We start from the raw sequence: 22,053 nt of genomic DNA, 5'->3' as shown, positions 1-22,053 counted from the left end.
ATGCCAAATTGGTCCCTTCGTGGATGCGTCGGCATGAACACAGCAACGGTAAGTTTAAATGATTTATTACACTTAACAAAATCAGACTATGAACAAAAACACTGGAGCTAACAGACAAAAATAAACCAAGGGCGCTAGCATGAAAGCTAGGAATAGAAAATACAAAAACTATACTTGGCACGAAGCACACGAAGGAGTAAACAAAAAACATTCAGCATGAAAGCTGGAATATCGAGTGGCTTAGCGTAAGAGCTAGCGAGAAAATACATACGGGTAGTAGACAGTCGTGAATGTTGCTCGAAGGCAAATTAGAGTCCCAGAAAGAATAACGAAAAGGGACGGGCTTAAATAGGGGAGTAATCAAAAAGTGACAGGTGTGCAGAAACCGTGATTAGCAGGTGGGATCAATCAATCAATCAATCAATGTTTATTTATATAGCCCCAAATCACAAATGTCTCAAAGGACTGCACAAATCATTACGTCTACAACATCCTCGGAAGAACCCACAAAAGGGCAAGGAAAACTCACACCCAGTGGGCAGGGAGAATTCACATCCAGTGGGACGCCAGTGACAATGCTGACTATGAGAACCCCCCCCCCCCCCCTCTAGGGGACCGAAAGCAATGGATGTCGAGCGGGTCTAACATGATACTGTGAAAGTTCAATCCATAGTGGCGCCAACACAGCCGCGAGAGTCCAGTTCAAGCGGATCCAAGACAGCAGCGATAGTCCCGTCCACAGGAAACCATCTCAAGCGGAGGCGGATCAGCAGTGTAGAGATGTCCCCAACCGATACAGGCGAGCGGTCCATCCTGGGTCCCGACGAGCGGTCCATCCTGGGTCTCGACTGTGGACAGCCAGTACTTCATCCATGGTCATCGGACCGGACCCCCTCCACAAGGGAGGGGGGGACATAGGAGAAAGAAAAGAAGCGGCAGATCAACTGGTCTAAAAAGGAGGTCTATTTAAAGGCTAGAGTATACAGATGAGTTTTAAGGTGACACTTAAATGCTTCTACTGAGGTAGCATGAGCAACCATGGTGACTGACTAAACAGGAAGTAAGAGTGTAGAACAACAGTGATACAACAATTGGAAGTATAAACCATATGTGGTGATCCAAGTAGCGGATCGCAACACGATGGGTCAAATGCAGAGGATAATCTCACCACACCTTGTGTGTGTGTGTGACAATCACTGGTACTTTAATTTTTTAACTTTAATGTAACACATTGCTACCCACCTGTGGGGGTGAACAACATATTAAAACCAGCCCTCAATAAACATGCTGTTTAAATAAAGCATTTAAGAATTACTATCTTTTCAAAGGCCTGCAGGTTTTTGGTATAGTTTTTAATTTATCTTAGATTGTGCATCTGTATTTTGTTGTTGTTGTTGTATTATTAGAGTTGATCTCAAATGTTGTGTTTTTATCTTTCCAACTGCTGAACAAAACAGCTGTGAGTGCATTTTGAACTTGATGACAGTTGGCAGCAGTTGTTTTCCAAACCACAAAACACCTGCTCGGTCTGGGACAACGTTGATTATTCTCCAGCTCAACGGGCGCCCTCTAGATCTGCCAGATGTCAGATATTCCCCCTCATTGACTCGAATTGCAGCACAGTTGCATCTTCTGAAATGTGTTTTTTGTCACTATATTGCAAAATAATCATATCTTTTTTTTTTTTTGCAGTTAGTTGTCCTCATCGGAAAAAAATTTGAACAAAATACCAGCTGTGTTAAAAAGTCTTGTAAACCACACCCCTTTACTCACAGGAAACTCAGTGGGCTGGAAAGCCTCTGCAGCAGACAGACAAGTGAAACAAAGGCAGAGAGACATAAAGAGGGTATTAATGTGCGGAAATAGACACATAACAACAACAATCGGCTTTATGGCCGAGTTTGAAACAGAGAAGTGGTGATAAGATGACTGATGGTTCTGCTTCCTTCCCTCCTGAGGCTGAAGACAAAGGTGAGATCTTGTAGATAACTATTAATCTTCCTGAAAGAACTCTCCTGAAGGAATAAATAAAGTACTATCTATCTATCGAATCATAACTTATTTTGATATTTGCAAAAGTGTAAGGTTTGGTGGGTGCTGGGAATGTGGAGCCATGCCTCATGGGGTTTACTGCATGTGCTGTGAGGAATGAGAGTTATGTGGTGCGTGTGTGTGTGTGTGGGTGTGTGTGTGTGTCTGTGTGTGTGTGTGTGTGTGTGTGTAGGTACAGTACACGTGCAAAAATAAGGGTATGGGGTGCCCACTTCCTCCTGCCAACAATGAGCAAGATCCTTTTCTTGTCCCAGCTGTGTTAGAAGAGTCATTTTTAAGACTGACGTTGAAGTCCTAAAATATTGTCTGCCTTACAATTATCTGACGCATTCTGTGTACACGGTTATTAGTAGATTGCACAGTACAGTACATATTCCGTACAATTGACCACTAAATGGTAACACCCAAATAAGTTTTTTAACTTGTTTAAGTCGGGGTCCACGTTAATCAATTCATGGTACAAATATATACTATCAACATAATACAGTCATCACACAGGTTAATCATCATAGTATATACATTGAATTATTTACATTATTTACAATCCGGGGGGTGGGATGAGGAGCTTTGGTTGATATCAGAACTTCAGTCATCAACAATTGCATCAACAGAGAAATGTGGACATTGAAACAGTGTAGGTCTTATTTAGTAGGATATGTACAGCCAGCAGAGAACATAGTGAGTTCAGATAGCATAAGAACAAGTATATACATTAGAGGTACATTTGAGTTGTTTAGAATCCGGGGAGATGGGATGTGAATGGAGGAGGGTATTACTAAAGTGTTGAAGTTGCCTGGAGGTGTTGTTTTAGAGCGGTTTTGAAGGAATATAGAGATGCACTTACTTTTATACCTGTTGGGAGTGCATTCCACATTGATGTGGCATAGAAAGAGAATGAGTTAAGACCTTTGTTAGATCGAAATCTGAGTTTAACCTGGTTTGTGGAGCTCCCCCTGGTGTGGTGGTTACGGCGGTCATTTACGTTAAGGAAGTAATTTGACATGTACTTTGGTATCAAGGTGTAGCGGATTTTATAGACTAGGCTCAGTGCAAGTTGTTTTACTCTGTCCTCCACCCTGAGCCAGCCCACTTTGGAGAAGTGGGTTGGATTGAGGTGTGATCTGGGGTGGAGGTCTAAAAGTAACCGGATTAGCTTATTCTGGGATGTTTGGAGTCTAGATTTGAGGGTTTTGGAGGTGCTGGGGTACCAGGAGGTGCAAGCGTAATCGAAGAAGGGTTGAATGAGAGTTCCCGCTAGAATCCTCAAGGTGCTTTTGTTGACCAGAGAGGAGATTCTGTAGAGGAATCTCGTTCTTTGGTTGACCTTTTTGATCACCTTGGTTGACATTTTATCACAGAAAAGATTAGCCTCTAGAATGAAACCTGGGTAGGTTCATCAAAGCCAAAACCAAATAAATGCAGCGGTACCTCAACTTGAGAGTGCCCCCAACTTAAGAGAGCTTTGAAATAAGAGCTGTGACTTGGCTAAAAGTTGAATTACAAACATTCACACAGTTAGTTGGCGTAGAAAATGTCACAGTCAACTCTGTACATTTCACCCAAAACATACGGTCCATTATTATTATTATAGCCGGAGATCGACATAACTTTTTTTTCCAACCATGGGAAGGGAGAAACTGAGTGAAGGAGAGAGTTGAGCGCAAGATTCAGATTTTATGCATTGAATTAAAGAATTAAATCATCAAAAACACGACAGATGTGTCGCTTGCTTACTTGGCAAAGCAATTGGAGCGTATCGCTGCTCGCCTGCACCATACTGAAGCAGAATGAGCCAATAACACCAGCCAAGAATGTTGAAATGACATACAAACATTGGATATTTATCCATGAAAATATTAAAGAGCTGCTGATAGTGCGTTTGATAGAGAAGCAGCTTGAAGGAGGTACAGTAGATATATATTATCCAAGGTAAACATTATCCAATAATAGTATATTACTTAATAAAACTACTGTAGTTGTTTGTTAGTATTACATTCAATTTTATTGTTTTTATACATTATTTATTAACTGAAAGTTTGTTTTTCTTTTTAAAAGGTATATTTTTGCATGTTTTTTAATTGTAATTTATTTCAATGGGCGAATTTGATTTGAGTTTCAAATGTTTTGACTTAAGAGCGCTCTAACAGAAGCAGTTTAGCTCGTAAATTGAGGTACAGTATTACTGTATCGCAGGGGTAGGGAACCTATGGCTCTCGAGCCAGATGTGGCTCTTTTGATGACTGCACCTGGCTCTCAGATAAATCTTAGCTGACATTGCTTAACACAATAAGTAATGAATAATTCTGCTGGTAGTCACAGTGTCAAAAATAACGTTCAAAATATAAAACATTCTCATGCATTTTAATCCATCCATCTGGTTTCTAACGCACCTGTTCAAGAAGTCGCATTAATGGTAAGAAGTATTTTATTTATTGTTGGTTCGCTTCAGAATAATTGTTATCAAAAAGAATAAGAGACTTATTTTATTATACTCTAAAAATGTTGGTTTTACTTAAAAATGCACGCATTGAGTTGTGTTCAGTCTTAAAAATATATTATATGGCTCTCACGGAAGTACTTTTTAAAATATTTGGCTTGTATGGCTCTCTCAGCCAAAAAGGTTCCCGACCCCTGCTGTATCGCAACACAAATATTACAAACTGTCAGAAAATGGGTGTAATTTACTAAGGGGGTTGAATTTTTGATCGTTGATTTATATTTAGGTATCGGATGTGTATCAAATAGAAAAATATGCATTTTCCATGTCCCACCGCAAACCCTGATGGAGGTAGAGGAAGAAACCATCGGTGGTCTGCCTCATAACAAGCATACCCAAATATTTTATTTAAGTGATTATAATGTTGCGGACTGACACTATCACACAAAAGCAGGCATGTTTATAACTATTTATTTACAACGAACAGCATTATGGATATGACTATGTACTTAAGAATAGTTTATTGCACAGCCTGTGCAGCTGCATGTATGTATTATTATTCAGAACAAGGCCATTAAACAAAGTTCCTTCTGATGCAGAGGTTGTAGATCAGTTTATCATATGAAATAAAATTGCAATCAGTGGAAATGGGTCTTGTACCGTGAGGACAATGAAAACCCCCTAAACCACTTTGAAACTATTACAAAATATGAAACATAAAGGGGAATAGAGCATTTCTATTGTGGCTTGTTTGACCTGTTAGTGGTGAGGCAGAAGTCACCATGCTGTATCCCTGCGGGGGCTTTCACACATTTGCAGGTGCTCAAAAATAGTAACTTTCCATCCGTGTTTTCTACATTACCATGAGAATAAGAGCAGCAGGAAAAAAATGAACATATTTTATATTGTTTATGCTTACCCACGAGCCTGTCTGTTCCATTAATACAATATTTGCACTGCAAGTGTTTTGCCACTTGCCAAGATTTAACCTTTTATTTCTGGAAATGTCCCTAGTTTTAAGAGTTATTTACTTATTTTTAGTCATTGACTTTGCATCAAAATCTTAATTTTAGCATGGATATTTTATTTGGTCTATTCTAGTTTTAAAATCATAAAATCAAAGAATTATCTATTCAAAAAAGTTATTTTGTTTTGTTCCAACTTAGAAAATCTTGTTGAAAGATTCTGCAACATCCCGAGGATACTTAATTCAAAAATTGCAAGTTGAATAAATCTTGTTTTCAATATAAAATACCTATTTTCTATCTTGAAAGTCCAGGTAATTGCTGGCTATACAAATCTTAATTTAATAAAGTCCTATCAAGTAAAAGTAGGAAGCTGAATGGACGGTAATTGCACTAGTTTTTTAAATTTATTTTCCTGAAATCGAGTCGTTTTATATTATTATTTGTCAGCTCTTTTTTGGAGTGTAAATCCATACATCCATTTTCTACTGCTTGACCCTTTCAGGGATGCGGGGGGTGCTGGAGCCTAGTTTATTCATAATATTTACAATGAATACCTATGCTCCCAAAACTGGGTAATTGTGACATCATAAAGGGGAACATTATCACCAGACCTATGTAAGCGTCAATATATACCTTGATGGTGCCGAAAAAAGACCATCTATTTTTTAAACCGAATTCCGAACTCTATATGGGTGAATTTGGGCGAATTAAACACCTTTCTGTTTATCGCGCTGGAGGCGATGACGTCTGAATGTGACGTCGCCGAGGAAACACACCCGCCATTTTCATTTTCAACACATTGTAAACATTGGGTCTCAGCTTTGTTATTTTCCGTTTTTCTGACTATTTTTTGGAATCTTGGAGACATCATGCCTCGACGGTGTGTTGTCGGAGGGTGTAACAACACTAACAGGGAGGGATTCAAGTTGCACCACTGGCCCGAAGATGCGAAAGTGTCTATCGCCAGACCCCCATTGAATGGGCCAGAGTGTCTCCACATTTACCGGCGATGTTAAGGCAGACATGGCACAGAGATGTATGGATAACCTGCAAATGCATTTGCAACGATAGTCAACGAAATCACAAAGGTGAGTTTTGTTGATGTTGACTGCCAGCTAATCGATGCTAACATGCTACGCTAATCGATGCTAACATGCTATTTACCGGCAGTGCCCAAAGCAGACATGGTACAGAGATGTATGGATAACCTGCAAATGCATTTGCAACTATATTACGTTTCCTCCCACCCACATTTAATGCGAAAAAAACACTTACCAATCGACGGATTTAAGTTGCTCCAGTGTCAAAAGATGCGAAAGTCCTGATCGTTTAGTCCGCACATTTTACCGGCAATGCTAATGCAGCTATTCGCCCATGCTATGGCTATGAATAGCGTCAATAGCTATTCGCTCAATAGCTTCAGTTTCTTCTTCAATACTTTCATAGTCCAACCATCCGTTTCAATACATGTGTAATCTGTTGAATCGCTTAAGTCGCTGAAATCCGAGTTTGAATCCGAGCTAATGTCACTATATCTTGCTGTGGTATTCCCATTGTTTGTTTACATTGGCGGCACTGTATGACGTCACAGGGAAATGGCCAGTGTCTTTGCAAAGAGCGAAAATAAGGCACTTTAAAGCTTTATTTAGGGATAATCCGAGACCGGTGAAATTTTGAAAAAAACTTCAAAAAATACAACAAGCCACTGGGAACTGATTTTTATTGTTTTTAACCCTTTTGAAATTGTGATAATGTTCCCCTTTAAAACCATCACTATGTAAACCTTATAAAATAATACCAAAAGAAATTTAACTTGTCATGGCTTAGAGAAGAGGTGTCAAACTTGTTTTCATCAAGGGCCACATTGCAGTTATGGCTGCTTCAAACGGCACCTTGAAACAGTGAATGTATGAACATGAATGTGTGAATAATGGCCTCATATTACTACACAATTGCCTAATGTATGCAATTGATTATTTGATCAAGAAGATTTTTACAAATAAATTTTTATTTTTACAAACAAATTTTACAAAAAAAAATCTATTCACGTCCGAATTGCTATTCTTATTTATTTCCATTACAAAATAATAATTTTAATTTCATTTCAGTGTGGCCCGCAGCTCAAGTTTTGTTGGCCCACAGCAGCTTGTCGAAATAAAATCAAGCAAAAAAAGCAACCCCAAAAAATTTAATTTTAAAAGTAAGTATGTGAATATTTCAACAACTCACAATTTGATTCAGTTCCCATTCTTGGGGTAAGGATTTCATCTGTTTTGTTTTGTTTTAGTTTTTCCTTGCCCAAATGTGGGTTTAGATAACAGGTTGGCATTGTGAGTTTGTGAAGCCCTTTAAGGCACTCGTGATTTAGGGCGATAAACATTACATTTAATAGACTGATTCACTTCAGAATCTATTCTTGATCCAACACGATTCTCGACTCAAACCGATCCTCATAATATAATATTTGGTATAAAAATGATGTTAACACCTTTTTAGAACCTGCTACAGGTTGCAAAAGCTTCTCTTTGCTACTGTATGACCTCCATACGTGTAAGGGTGGAGATGGCCGAATTATTATTCTATATGTTTTTATCATTAAAAAAAAAATGAATCGATTTAGAATAGGTTTGGTTAGGTTACTGTAGGTCACTTAACTGGAATAAGTAAGAAGTACACCAGGTAAAAAATTTAGGAAAAAAAGCAAACAGGCGTAACTTAATGAGAAAAAGATGACATTTGGATGACTCTTTGTCTCCTGTAACACAAAGCGGAACAACGTTTTGTCCTATACACACATATTGTACGTAGAATGAATGTTTTAACCATTTGTTTAGCATTTTCTTTGTTTTTTTATTACAAAATGAAAAAAAATATCAAAATGGCCCCGGAATGGTTTAACATTTCTGCATGCATACTTGCTAACCCTCCCGGATTTTCCAGGAGACTCCCGAAATTCAGCGCCTCTTCCGAAAACCTCCCCGGAAAAATTTTCTCCCGAAAATCTCCCGAAATTCAGGCGGAGCTGGAGGCCACGCCCCCTCCAGCTCCATGCGAACCTGAGTGACGTGTCAACAGCCTGTTTTCACGTCTGCTTCCCAACAATATAAACTGCGTGCCTGCCCAATGACGTTATAACTGTAGAATGATCGAGGGCGAGTTCTTTGTTTCTTATGTGGGTTTATTGATAGGCAGTTTCATTAACGTCCTCCCAGCGCGGTAACAACACACAACAACAGCAGTCACATTTTCGTCTACCGCAAAGCAGTTCGTCTGCCGTAAACAGCAATGCTGTGACACTCTTAAACAGGACAATACTGCCATCTACTGTACGTTTTGGGCCATGCAAGGGAGAGATGGAAGATTCAATTTGATGAAAGCACTTTTGTGCGTGCCACACAGCAATGCATCATTGGAGACCCAGCATGGTTAAGAAAATAGTGACAAGAGATTAGAACAAGGAAGGACAATTCAACTCTTAACTCATCAATGAGTAGATGAGTGTTATGTGTGTGCATATGTGTAAATAAATGAACACTGAAATTCAAGTATTTATCTTATACATATATATATATATATATATATATATATATATATATATATATATATATATATATATATATATATATATATATGTATATATATACATATATATATAATAAATATATACATATGTATTGCTAGAATTCGCTGAAAGTCAAGTATTTCTTATATATATATATATATGTATATATATATATATGTATATATATGAAATACTTGACTTGGTAAATTCTAGCTGTAAATATACTCCTCCCCTCTTAACCACGCCCCCAACCCCCCCCACACACACACACACACACGTACACACACACAAACACACATACACACACACACCCCACTTCCTGAAATCGGAGGTCTCAAGGTTGGCAAGTATGTCTGTATGCGGCCTTAAAATGAAAATAAAATTGAATGCTTTTCACTTTGATGAGAATATTTAGTGCAAACACCTTTTTTTAATCAAAATATTTACACACTAATTTCACTTTAATCTTTAATGTCCTCAATTTCTATTTGTTTATGGTAACAACATTTAATCATGTAGATTTTAAATAATGCATAAACCTGTTTTGGATTTTAACTAAACAAGCATGTTTCATGTTTGTTCACCATAACTGAAAAGTTCTAAGAAAATATTTGTACATCTGCACTCAAAAAGCAGGTTTTGATGCAAAGCCTTGCTCTTAAGACATTCTGGCCAATCAGCAACACATTTGCTTCCACTTACACTTGTGTTACAAAAGAGGTCTGTTTGAATAATACACAATATTGAAGAACATTCAAACCATTTATTTTTAGAATCAAATTGATCAAAATTCAATAATTTGGTGCATTTGCAAACAGTTAAAATAATGCACAAAACAAACTAGAACCTGCTACCCAAGAACATACGACAATTATTCTCAACCAAAGAGGAGAAATATAACCTTAAGGAAATATTGTTACTTAAAACATTTGTATGCACGTACAACACTTAATACCTTTTGTATATTAGTATGTGAAATTTAACTATTGAATGGATTAAGTAAAAAAGTCAAACAATGCACGAATATGATCCGGTTTGGAAACTGAATTATACTAAAAATGTTTACAAAGTACAATTAAGAAGTGTTTTTAAAATGTTAGATGATCTCTTTCCTCTCATTATGTGAATCATAACTTACCTATTAACTTATGAGAACCTTATTTATTTATTTAATTGCTCATTTATTTATTTATCCACCGTTTGTGATACAGATTGAGTACAAACAAATGTGTTAGAAATTGCTGTGAAATGGAAGGGGGTCTAAGCTCTGCTTCTTCTTACTGTCTTTGAAAGTTGATCATGTGATGATTTACCATGAATTGATTTACGTGGACCCCGAGTTAAACAAGTTGAAAAACGTATTCGGGTGTTACCATTTAATGGTCAACTGTACGGAATATGTACTGAACTGTACAATCTACTAATAAAAGTTTCAATCAATCAATCAATCAATGATGTATCGTATTGTAACTGTATGCGGGTTCGACATACCATAACCACAGTGGCAGGCCGTGCGTTTCCCACCTAGGCCTTCAGTGATGTTGGATTTCAATGATTACCTCTCAAAATACCATCATTTATGTCACTACATGACCATTGCTGGAGAAATACTATACAGGAACACATTTACGCACTAATGGGTATTGTACAAAACTGGTTATTTTACGGCGCATTTACAAATCAATAAAACATATCTTATGTGGTACTGTCAAAATTAAAATTGCAAAAAATATATTAATCGTGAAAAAATAAAATACATGAACTCACACATTTCATCGCTGTGACAGCTGAGCTAGCTTCCGGGATTGGCCGACACTGTCTCACAAGATATAGTTTCTCTTTATTTATCCTTCTTGAAAATGGCTTTGCAAATATATCTGGTCTAATCATAAAAGATGTTGACGAGGCGTGTTGGCTGAGTTCTTAAATTTTACTCCACAATGTTCCCGTCAAAAACCTCCAGATGCCGGCATGGCTCCATTCAATAACCTAAACGGGGCTACTGAGCATGGTCTTCATTAGTGTGGCATGCTGGGTAATGGAGTTATTTTGTTACCTAGCTATTAACATTACAATATATACAGTATCTGCCTTAGGTCATCTGGAAGGCCTTACTGACAACAACTCGTAATCTGATTGGCTATTGCAACCGTCTGTCAAATGTCTGTGTCCGTTCACTTACAGCAGGGGTCTCGGACATACGGCCCGCGGGCCAATTGCGGCCCGCTAGACGTTATTTTGCGGCCCCCACCTTGATAAGTAATGTTAATGTTAGTGCGGCCCGCGAGTTTTATATGAATGGCGCTTGACAGCAATGTGTTATTTGGGTCCGAAATGGCTCTGTCAACGTTTTGCGTTGCCTGCCCCTGCATTGGTGGAAAAGCGGCAAATGAGTGAAAGCGACAGAAACGCTGCCATGGAGACGAGGGTTTTCTTACGTGCCTGGCTGCAGTCACACCACGACACCTGTCCATCAGTAATAACAGTCCCCGATAGGGGTGTGGGACAAAATCGATTCGAATACGAATCGAATCGTTTACATTGTGCGATTCAAAATCGATTCTCATTTTTAAAAAATCTGGGTTTTTTTTTTTATTTAATTTTTTTTTTTTTATCAATCCAACAAACCACTACACAGCAATACCATAACAATGCAATCCAATTCCAAAACCAAACCTGACCCAGCAACACTCAGAACTGCAATAAACAGAGCAATTGAGAGGAGACACAAACACGACACAGAACAAACCAAAAGTAATGAAACAAAAATTAATATTATCAACAACAGTATCAATATTAATTATAATTTCAGCATAGCAGTGATTAAAAATCCCTCACTGACATTATCATTAGACATTTATAAAAATAATAAAAAAGAACAATAGTGTCACAGTGGCTTACACTTGCATCACATCTCATAAGCTTGACAACACACTGTGTCCAATGTTTTCACAAAGATAAAATAAGTCATATTTTGGTTCGTTTAATAGTTAAAACAAATTTACATTATTGCAATCAGTTGATAAAAAATTGTCCTTTGCAATTATAAAAGGTTTTTTAAAAAAAAAATCTACGACTCTGCTAGCATGTCAGCAGACTGGGGTAGGTCCTGCTGAAATCCTATGTATTGAATGAATACTGAATCGTTTTGAATCGGAAAAATATCGTTTTTGAATCGAGAATCGAATCGAATCGAAAAAATCAATATATTATCGAATCGTGACCCCAAGAATCGATATTGAATCGAATCGTGGGACAACCAAAAATTCACAGCCCTGGTCCCCGATAATCTGGACCAATTCAAACCCTTATTTGTTTTTTTTTTATTGTTTGATTTGCATTGCCTTGAGATTCAGTGTTCATTTATTTACAGATATACACACACATAACACTCATCTACTCATTGTTGAGTTAAGGGTTGAATTGTCCATCTTTGTTCTATTCTCTGTCACTATTTTTCTAACCATATGCATGCACAGCTAGACTCTCTGGCGGTGGTGTCAGAGAGTAGAAGTCTAGCAAAACTCCTAGCAAAACTCCTAGCCATTATGGACAACACCTCCCAACAACTACACTCGGACCTTGCGGAGAGAATGAGCACGTTCAGTGGAAGGCTCAGACTCCCCTAATGTGACAAGGAACGACACAGGCGGTCCTTCATACCGACAGCCATCAGACTGTATAATGCATATGTTCCTTGACTGCACTTAAATGTAGAATATATGTAGAATATATTTATATTATTCATATATTATTTATTATTATCATTGTTTATTGTGAGCAAACTGTGGTGCTGAATTTCCCCCAGGGATCAATAAAGTACATTCCATTCTACATTCTATGTACAGTAGATGGCTGTATTGTCCTGTTTAAGAGTGTCACAAGTTCACAACATCCGCATGGAGCTGGAGGGGGCGTGGCCTCCCGCTCGGCCTGAATTTCGGGAGATTTTGGGAGAAAATTTGTCCCGGGAGGTTTTCGGGAGAGGCGTTGAATTTTGGGAGTCTCCAGGAAAATCCGGGAGTGTTGGCAAATATGGTACAGACGCCTGCATTGTTGATTCTTAAGTCTCTAGGCGGATTTGGTACAGCATGGCAACATAAGCAAGCTGAATTCTAATTGGATAAAAACTCTATAACCTAAAAACAACTGCGCTGGAAGGACCATAGTATGACATGAGGAGAATATGAATACTTTTAGATATTTAGGGAAAGTAAATAAAAAAATAATTTTGTCTTTAATTATGATCATGATTTCTGGTTTTGTTAGGCCAGCAGAGAAGGCCTTGCACACCACTGCGTAAACACAATCATAACTTGTAGGCCTTGCTGTGGTTTCACTGATGCTTTGTGCCGAGAGCTTTGTCACTAGCTCATTGTTGGCTGACTTGCATGCATTATGTGGAAGAGTGCGGCTTTGCATATATTTTGCAACTGCCTCCGCAAACGCTGTCATTACGTATGTTTATGACCACACGCACCATTTGCTGAGATCATGTAAGTTTTCTTTCGCATCACTACAGGTTGTCTTCGGAGCAAAGCAGGCTGACTCAGCGTCATTTAGAGTTTTTATAGGTAAGTCACACGGAAAAGTTGAGTTTCTGATCATGCAAACCTAAGGAGAAATCTTTCAAACAATATTTCTTCTCCTCTATCCAGGAACCCTTTCCTCGTCACTGAAATACGATATACGTATATCCTGCTGGGATGCTGCTGAGGCTAAAAGCCACGAGTCCAAGTATGTGCTCTTCCTCACCATGATGGACAGCTGCCATGGACATGCAGACCGTACACGCCAGCCATCACAGGACTAGGGACAAGGTTCCTGATACAAGCTCGGAGTGCATCGTCTTCGTACAGTTCTTTGCTGCGTGTGGTTTACCATGAACGACAGCTGCAATAACACAGGGGAGCTGAGGATGTACCAGCACCACTTGTATGCAGTGGTGTACAGTGTCATCCTAGTCCCGGGCCTGCTGGGGAACATCCTGGCACTGTGGGTGTTCAGGGTTTACGTCCGGGAAACCAAGAAGGCGGTGGTGTTCATGATGAACCTGGCTGTGGCTGACTTGATGCAGGTACAAATGTTCTAAACTAGGGATGTGCCAATCAGTGTTTACCGACTTCTGTGCAAACTTACGTGATCGCCATTTTCGATTAAAGTTAAAAGTTAAAGTACCACTAAGAGTCAAGCACACGCTAGTAGTGGTGAAATTACCCTCTGCATTTGACCCATCCCCTTGTTGAGGGGAGCAGTGAGCAGCAGCGGTGGCCACGCTCGGGAATCATTTAATTTAATTAATGCCTTTTCAGTGGCTTTTTTAATGCTCAGTGGCCTTGTGGTTAGAGTGTCCGCCCTGAAATCGGTCGGTCGTGAGCTCAAACCCCTGCCGAGTCATACCAAAGACTATAAAAATGACCTATCTTATTGGAGGCCCTTAGAGATATTTTCGTTCACTTTTGTCTAAAAGCACCAAATTTGGCACAGGTGTAGCTCAGGGCATACTTAAATGATTCAGCTATGGCGCCCGCACCGGTGACCTTTGGGGTAACCACAGCGGCCAATCAAATATGGCCGCCACCTGTAATAACTTTTGTCTCTAACATTTGAAAGGGATGAGCTACAAATGTAAACTTGGTGTCTATTTCATATGTTTTCATAATTAGAAATGCTAATTTTTGTTTTTGGATGTGTCCAGACCCCTAAATTGCATATTTCCAAGTTGAGTTTTGCTATTTTGAAGACATTGGACGTAACTTGGGCATTATTATGAGTAAAACCTGGTGCAACAGGCATGATTCCATTCTGATGTTTATATGAAATGTCGGGGGGGAGGGGGTGGTTGTTGTTGTTTTTGTTCCCCGATTATTTGACAAAAGCTGCACCGAGTGTGCGCACCCAGGTTAGTGTGCTGGACCCTCATTGTTGGTGCATGCACCCTCACATCCACACAATGAGGTGCAACAGACCCCAGATTTAAAGCATAGTGCCCACTACAAGACGTCTTGCACCCGCAGTGAAGAAGGATGGCCCAGGCTGTACTGGCATCTGGACCAGGACTCCTCAAAGCCTTGAAGGCTTTAAGGAGTCCTGGTCCTTGAAGGACAATGTCATTGAATACTCTTAAAGGTTCAGGAAAAGATACCATAAGACTGTTGGAAGGCAAGGTACCATCAAATGTGTGTGTCCTGGTTGTAAACATCAATCCATCCATCCATTTTCTACCACTTATTCCCTTTGGGGTCGCGGGGGGGCGCTGGTGCCTATCTCAGCTACAATCGGGCGGAAGGTGGGCTACACCCTGGACAAGTCACCACCTCATCGCAGGGCCAACACAGATAGACAGACAACATTCACACTCACATTCACACACTAGGCCCAATTTAGTGTTGCCAATCAACCTATCCCCAGGTGCATGTCTTTGGAGGTGGGAAGAAGCCGGAGTACCTGGAGGGATCCCACGCAGTCACGGGGAGGACATGCAAACTCCACACAGAAAGATCCCAAGCCCGGGATTGAACCCAGGACTACCCAGGACCTTCGTATCGTGAGGCAGACGCACTAACCCCTCTCCCACCGTGCCGCCCTGGTTGTAAACAATACTTGTGTAAAACCAAGGCAAACCTTGTTAACAAAAGTGCCTCATCTTGATCAATATGTTTGGGATCATGGCCTCTAGCTACACTGTCTGACACTTTTTACTTGCTTGCAATGTACGTCTCCCTCCCTTTCTGGTGTTCACTCCAGGCAGGCAGAAAAGAGAGGTGATGTGTCTTGAATCTTGTTTTGTGAGTTTCATAATAACAACAGACAGGCCCACGTTCATTCATAAGGGATCTATAGAGTTGCCTTAAATTTGAAAATGTGAAAGAGCAATCTGAATCCCAACAATTTGTGATATAGTCAGAGGGTCAAAGGTTTCCCTGGATTCACTGGTAGACCCTTCTTCTTCTGATATGCTGGAAGATGTTTTATGTTTTGCAACTTGTGCTGCATATCTCAAGTTCAGATAACATTTGGTATGATAGTACACATCTGCTGCGTTCACATCAGATGCTTGATCTCCCAAGAAGTTTAAAATCTTAACTAGACTCTGCCCAGCTTTCCATTTTGGAATCAACAATATTTGTTAATGCCTTGCGGAGGGAGATCTTTCATATCCTCCCCTTCACATATCAAATAATGAATACCACTGGTTTGGGGATGACCTGATCAAAACTTTTTAGGACTTAATAAGGAGGGGACAAAATGATCCTCATGCTTTCGAGCCCTTTTAACACAAGAACTACTACAGTAGCGTTTGCAGCGTTAGTGGTATTAGGTCTTATTTAAGACAAGTGTTGATGCAATACCTGAACCGTCATTCAATTAATCAATTGTGCCATGTATACTGTACATGAAGGTAAAGCATTCGCAATTTCAATTAAATCTTTGAGATCCTTTTTAGCAACAAAGGTCCTTCGCTTTTGGTTGTGTGTAAGGGGTCATCAGACCGTAATTGGCAGAGACAACATAAGTCCCAATTGATGCTGTTGCTGTTACTATTACTATCAGATGATGTGGAGGCCATATTGTTTGATAAAAGCTACTAAAGCTGCGCGGATAGGCAATTATATCATCCGCAACCGCATCACTAAAGTCGTCATCCACCCGTCATCCACCAGAACCAACATTTTATCAAAACCGCAACCGCCCGCCACCCGCCCGTTGTTATATATCAGGGGTCGGCAACCTTTACCACTCAAAGAGCTGTTTTGACCCGTTTCACAGAGTAAAGAAGACAATGGGAACCGCAACCGTTCTCGCGAATATTTGCTGGTGCTCATCCAGATAACGAGAATAACGGCGGGCTATTAAGCCATTGCCTTTGGCGCCTTCTACAACATGTACAAACTGCTTGCCAGTCCAACAACATGTTGTATGCAGCTTCCGCAGATACACGTACAAGATTGAAAGGCATAGTAGGGGATACAGAGTACACTGATAGTTGTGACATAAACAACTTTAACACTCTTACTAATATGCGCCACACTGTGAAGCCACACCAAACATGAATGACACATTTCGGGAGAACATCCTCACAGTAACACAACATAAACGCAACACAACAAATACCCAGAATCCTTTGCATCCATGACTATTCCTGACTATATTTTACACCCCCGCGCCCCCAACACTGCCCACCTTACCGACGCACGGGTGTGTGGGGGGGGGGGGGGGTTATGGGTTGGTGCTAGCGGGGTGTATAATATAGTCAGGAAGTGTCATAGATGCAAAGGATTCTGGGTATTTGTTGTCTTGCGTTTATGTTGTGTTACTGTGAGGATGTTCTCCCGAATTGTGTTTCTCATTCTTGTATGGTGTGGCTTCTCAGTGTGGCGCATATTAGTAAGAGTGTTAAAGTTGTTTATATCACAACCATCAGTGTACTCTGTATCACCCAGTATGCCTTGCATTTGTTTACGTCTGTCTGCGGAAGCCATATACAACATGTTGCTGGACTGGCAAGCAGTTTGTTCATGTTGTAGAAGGCGTCAAAGGCAATGGCTTCATAGCACGCCCTTATTCTTATTATCTGGGTGACCGCCAACAGATATTCCCGAGAATGTTTGCGGCTCCTATTGTCTTCCTTTGTGACACAGGTCATAATGGCTCTTTGAGTGGTAAAGGTTACCGTTCCCTGAACTATGTATATTAAATATTTCCGAATGGTTCAACCGCCACCCGCCCGAATCTATTTAAAATCAATTTTTTTGTCATGTCACCCGCCCGACCCGCGGTTTATCCGCGGACTCCGCGGCTGGGACCGCAAACCGTGCATCTCTAATAGCTACACTGAAAAATGCATTACATGAAAATAAAGTTGATGATTTTCACAATGTTAGATTATGCAGTAGAATGACTGTACATAGATAAGCTCTTCTGTATGATTTTCACATCAGGAGAAGTCAGGAGACACAAGAGTAGCCTGTCGAGGGACCAAACTATTATCACACTGTGTGGATAACAGTGTCAGAGCCTTCTCCGTAATATAGGTTTTTGTTTTTGTTGAAAAAGAAACCAATAATACAGGGGGGTGGGGAGACACTGACTTTCTCTACTTTTAGGTTTCTGTTTCAACAGAAACAGAAACCTAAAAGTAGAGAAAGAACATTGACTTGCTCTACTTTTACGAATGTTACAATGAAATATATCTTTATCTTTACATTCTATCTGTTTTGAAATATATGTGCAAAACATTTTGGTAGATAAAGGCTACGTTGTTAATATGGAAATTAAAGTGCTCTAATAAATAAATGATCATAAATCTGATCATTCCAGTGTGTTTCAGATGCTCAATAAACCTAAAATAGTTTGCCAAAGGTACCAAAAGTTAAGGTACACCTAATTTTTACATAGCCGCCATCTTGGAAATATGCTAATTAGGAGTCCAGACACACCCAATCATAAAGATGATTTTTCCATCATATTTTAATTGTCAAAAAAACATGAAATAGACACCAAGTTTGGATTTGTAGCTCATTTGATTCAAATGTAAAGGCAAAAGCGTGTTCAGGTGGTAGCCATATTGGATCAGTCGCTGTGGCGACCCCAAAGGTCACTAGCGCGGGCGCTGTCACGCCAAATTTCTTCCCCCCCTACAAACCCCCCCCATTTACTTCCGGGGTCATGATTGATACAGACGTTTTGTTAACGCTATATTATAAAAATATAACGCTATATTATAAAAATATAACACTATATTATAAAAATATAACGCTATATTATAAAAATATAACGCTATATTATAAAAATACAGATGTTTTGTTAACGGTATATTATAAAAACTGCGATGAGGTGGCGACTTGTCCAGGGTGTACGCCGCCTTCCGCCTGATTGTAGCTGAGATAGGCGCCAGCGCCCCCCGCAACCCCAAAAGGGAATAAGCGGTAGGAAATGGATGGATGGATATATTATAAAAAAAATTTAAAAACAATTTACAAACACAAGCTATGGGATGACGCATTTACTTCTGGGGTCACGTTTCCTCTTATGTCATCCCATAGCTTGTGTTGGTAAATTGTTTTTGAAATGTTTTCATAATATAGCGTTAACAAAACGTCTCTATTTTTATAATATAGCTTTATATTTTTATAATATAGCGTTAACAAAACGTCTGTATTAATCATGACCCCGGAAGTAAATGGGGCGGAGGGGAGGTTTTTGTAAAGAGAAGAAATTTGGCGTGACATCGCCCTAGCCAAATCATTTAAGTACACCCTGAGCTACACCTGTGCCAAATTTGGCGCTTTTAGACAAAAGTGAACGAACACACCCTAAAATCTCCCTAAGGGCCCCCACTACCTGCTTGGCACTCAGCATTAAGGGTTGGAACTGGGGGTCAAATCACCAAAATGATTCCCGAGCGCTGCTCACTGCTCTCCTCACCTCCCAAGGGGTGATCAATGGTAATAGATCAAATGCAGAGGATAATCTCACCACACTTACTGTGTGTGTGACAATCATTGGTACTTTAACTTTTAACTTTTAGTCCCCCAGCTGACAAGCAGCTCGCAGCTAATTATGTGTCTCAAATGTGGAGTCTCTGCCCTTCGTTAATCCTAATCACCTCCATTATGGCAAATAAACTGATTTTCTTAGTGTCTTAAGTATCATTATTGACTAATATTATCATTGGAGGATGAGGCTAAACATGTTGCACACCAGATGCAAGCCAGGAGCAGGGATGCTAAGAGCTAAGCTAACTACAAAGCTCGCTTTGAACAACACCAAGACATACAGTGGGACAAAAAAGTATTTAGTCAGCCACAGATTGTGCAAGTTCTCCAACTTAAAATGAGGACAGATGTCTGTAATTTTCATCATAGGTACACTTCAAATGTGAGAGACAGAATAAGGGGGAAAAAATCCAGGAATTCACATGGTAAGAATTTTAAAGAATGTATTAGTAAATTATGGTGGAAAATAAGTATTTGGTCAACCATTCAAAGTTCTCACTGATGGAAGGAGGTTTTGGCTCAAAATCTCCCGATACATGGCCCATTCTTTCCTTAACATGGATCAATTGTCCTGTCTCCTTAGCAGAAAAACAGCCCCAAAGCATGATGTTTCCACCCCCATGCTTCTCAGTGGATATGGTGTTCTTGGGATGCAACCCAGTATTCTTCTTCCTCCAAACACGACCAAAAAGTTCTATTTTGGTTTCATCTGACCACATGACATTCTCCCAATCCTCTGCTGTATCATCCATGTATCCATTTTGGTATAAACTCAACTCGTCGTGTTTGGAGGAAGAAGAATACTGAGTTGCATCCCAAGAACACCACACCTACTGTGAAGCATGGGGGTGGAAACATCATGCTTTGGGGCTGTTTTTCTGATAAGAGGACAGGACGATTGATCCGTGTTAAGGAAAGAATGAAAGGGGCCATGTATCGTGAGATTTTGAGCCAAAACCCCCTTCCATCAGTGAGAGCTTTGAATGGTTGACCAAATACTTATTTCCCACCATAATTTACAAATGAATTCTTTAAAATTCCTACAATGTGAATTCCTGGATTTTTTCCCCACATTCTGTCTCTCACAGTTGAAGTGTACCTATGATGAAAATTACAGACCTCTGTCATCATTTTAAGTGGGAGAACTTGCACAATCTGTGGCTGACTAAATACTTTTTTGCCCCACAGTAAGTGCTTGGTAAAGCTTAAGCAATGTAGATGGAACCACGTTACAGCAGAAAGAAAGTAGCATACAGGAGGAAGGGGATTCATATGGCCCCATTTGTCACATTTTACCTGACACATGAAATGTGACGAATTATGAGAGCACCATCCACTTTAGTTGCCAGATGGAAGTAGAGTGTTAGATGGCTTAAAATGTGTTTTGTGGCAATTCCAACTTCACAGTGTGGCACTTTCCATCATTTTCAGCAGACTGCATTACAAAATGAGTAACCCCTCACCTTTCTCTCATGCGAGACGCACTCTGGAATGGGGCCCAGCTAATCCCTTCCCTGCTGTATAGTAGGAAATTCACACATAGATTAAAAAGAGTCGAGAGAGGATAATGTTTACACAACATGTAAGAGGAGGGCGGTTTGATCCATCAATTGGTGGTGTGAATACCAAGGGTAGTGATCGATACTAGAGTGATTAGGTCAATATTTTTATTTTGTCCAAATCATTTTTTGTGGGGGTTTTTAACTTCACAAACACAGTTAATAATTCCCTAGACACAGTAGGACATTGAAGGATTTGAATTAGTAGATAATAGTTTTCACTTCTTTTTAATTATTTACTTTATTTTGCTTAATTTATTGTATCCAGTAGAAGAAAATCAGGGACTTTGTTGAAATATTGTGTCCATATTGTTAAACTGTCACTAGCGCTCAACAAATGCACAGTTCATACATGTGACCAGTATTGGTATCGGCCGATCTCACTGATAGAATTGGTATAGCAAAAACCCCTAAAGTTAAGTCATGTGATCGGTATCGTCCACTCCCATTAATGGATGAACACTATTAAAATCGTCAGCTTAAAACCCTGATCGTAACATCCCTATCCTTAAAGGGGAACATTATCACAATTTCAGAATGGTTAAAACCAATAAAAATCAGTTCCCAGTGGCTTATTTTATTTTTCAAAGTTTTTTTCAAAATCTTACCCAATATGGAATATCCCGAAAAAAGGCTTTAAAGTGCCTGATTTTCGCTATCTTTAAATCCATCGTCCATTTTGCTGTGACGTCATTTAGTGATGCCAACATGGCGGATAGCACAGCAAGATATAGCGACATTAAGTCGAATTCAGACTCAGATTTCAGCGGCTTAAGCGATTCAACAGATTACGCATGTATTGAAACGGATGGTTGGAGTATGGAGCCAGATAGCGAAAAGGAAATTGAAGAAGAAAATGAAGCTATTGAGTAAATAGCTATTGACGCTATTCGGCTATCGCCTTCGATTGAGTGTCGCAGGATATCCATACATCTCTGTGCCATGTCTGCCTTAGCATCGCCAGTAAAATGTGCAG

General features: G+C 39.7%; 1 protein-coding gene across 3 annotated transcripts in view; it reads left to right on the top strand.

Annotated features, from left to right (window-relative positions):
* The first annotated feature begins 684 nt into the window (after positions 1-684).
* gpr174 (G protein-coupled receptor 174) overlaps positions 685-22,053 on the top strand; it is a 35,647-nt gene continuing 14,278 nt past the window's right edge. For 2 of the 3 annotated variants that reach the window (XR_009806928.1, XM_061901775.1), the window contains exons 1-3: positions 685-1,971; positions 13,542-13,593; positions 13,678-14,096. Coding sequence is in view for 2 of the 3 variants with exons in the window: in XM_061901775.1 (XP_061757759.1) it covers positions 13,902-14,096 (195 nt within the window). In the remaining variant the exon portion in view is untranslated. The remainder of the gene's footprint in view (positions 1,972-13,541; positions 13,594-13,677; positions 14,097-22,053) is intronic. The other variant, XM_061901776.1, reaches the window with a different exon arrangement.

Source organism: Nerophis ophidion, linkage group LG05 (assembly GCF_033978795.1).
Source record: "Nerophis ophidion isolate RoL-2023_Sa linkage group LG05, RoL_Noph_v1.0, whole genome shotgun sequence".
In the NCBI taxonomy this organism is placed as follows: domain Eukaryota; kingdom Metazoa; phylum Chordata; class Actinopteri; order Syngnathiformes; family Syngnathidae; genus Nerophis; species Nerophis ophidion.
This window is presented reverse-complemented; position numbering and strand designations above follow the sequence as displayed.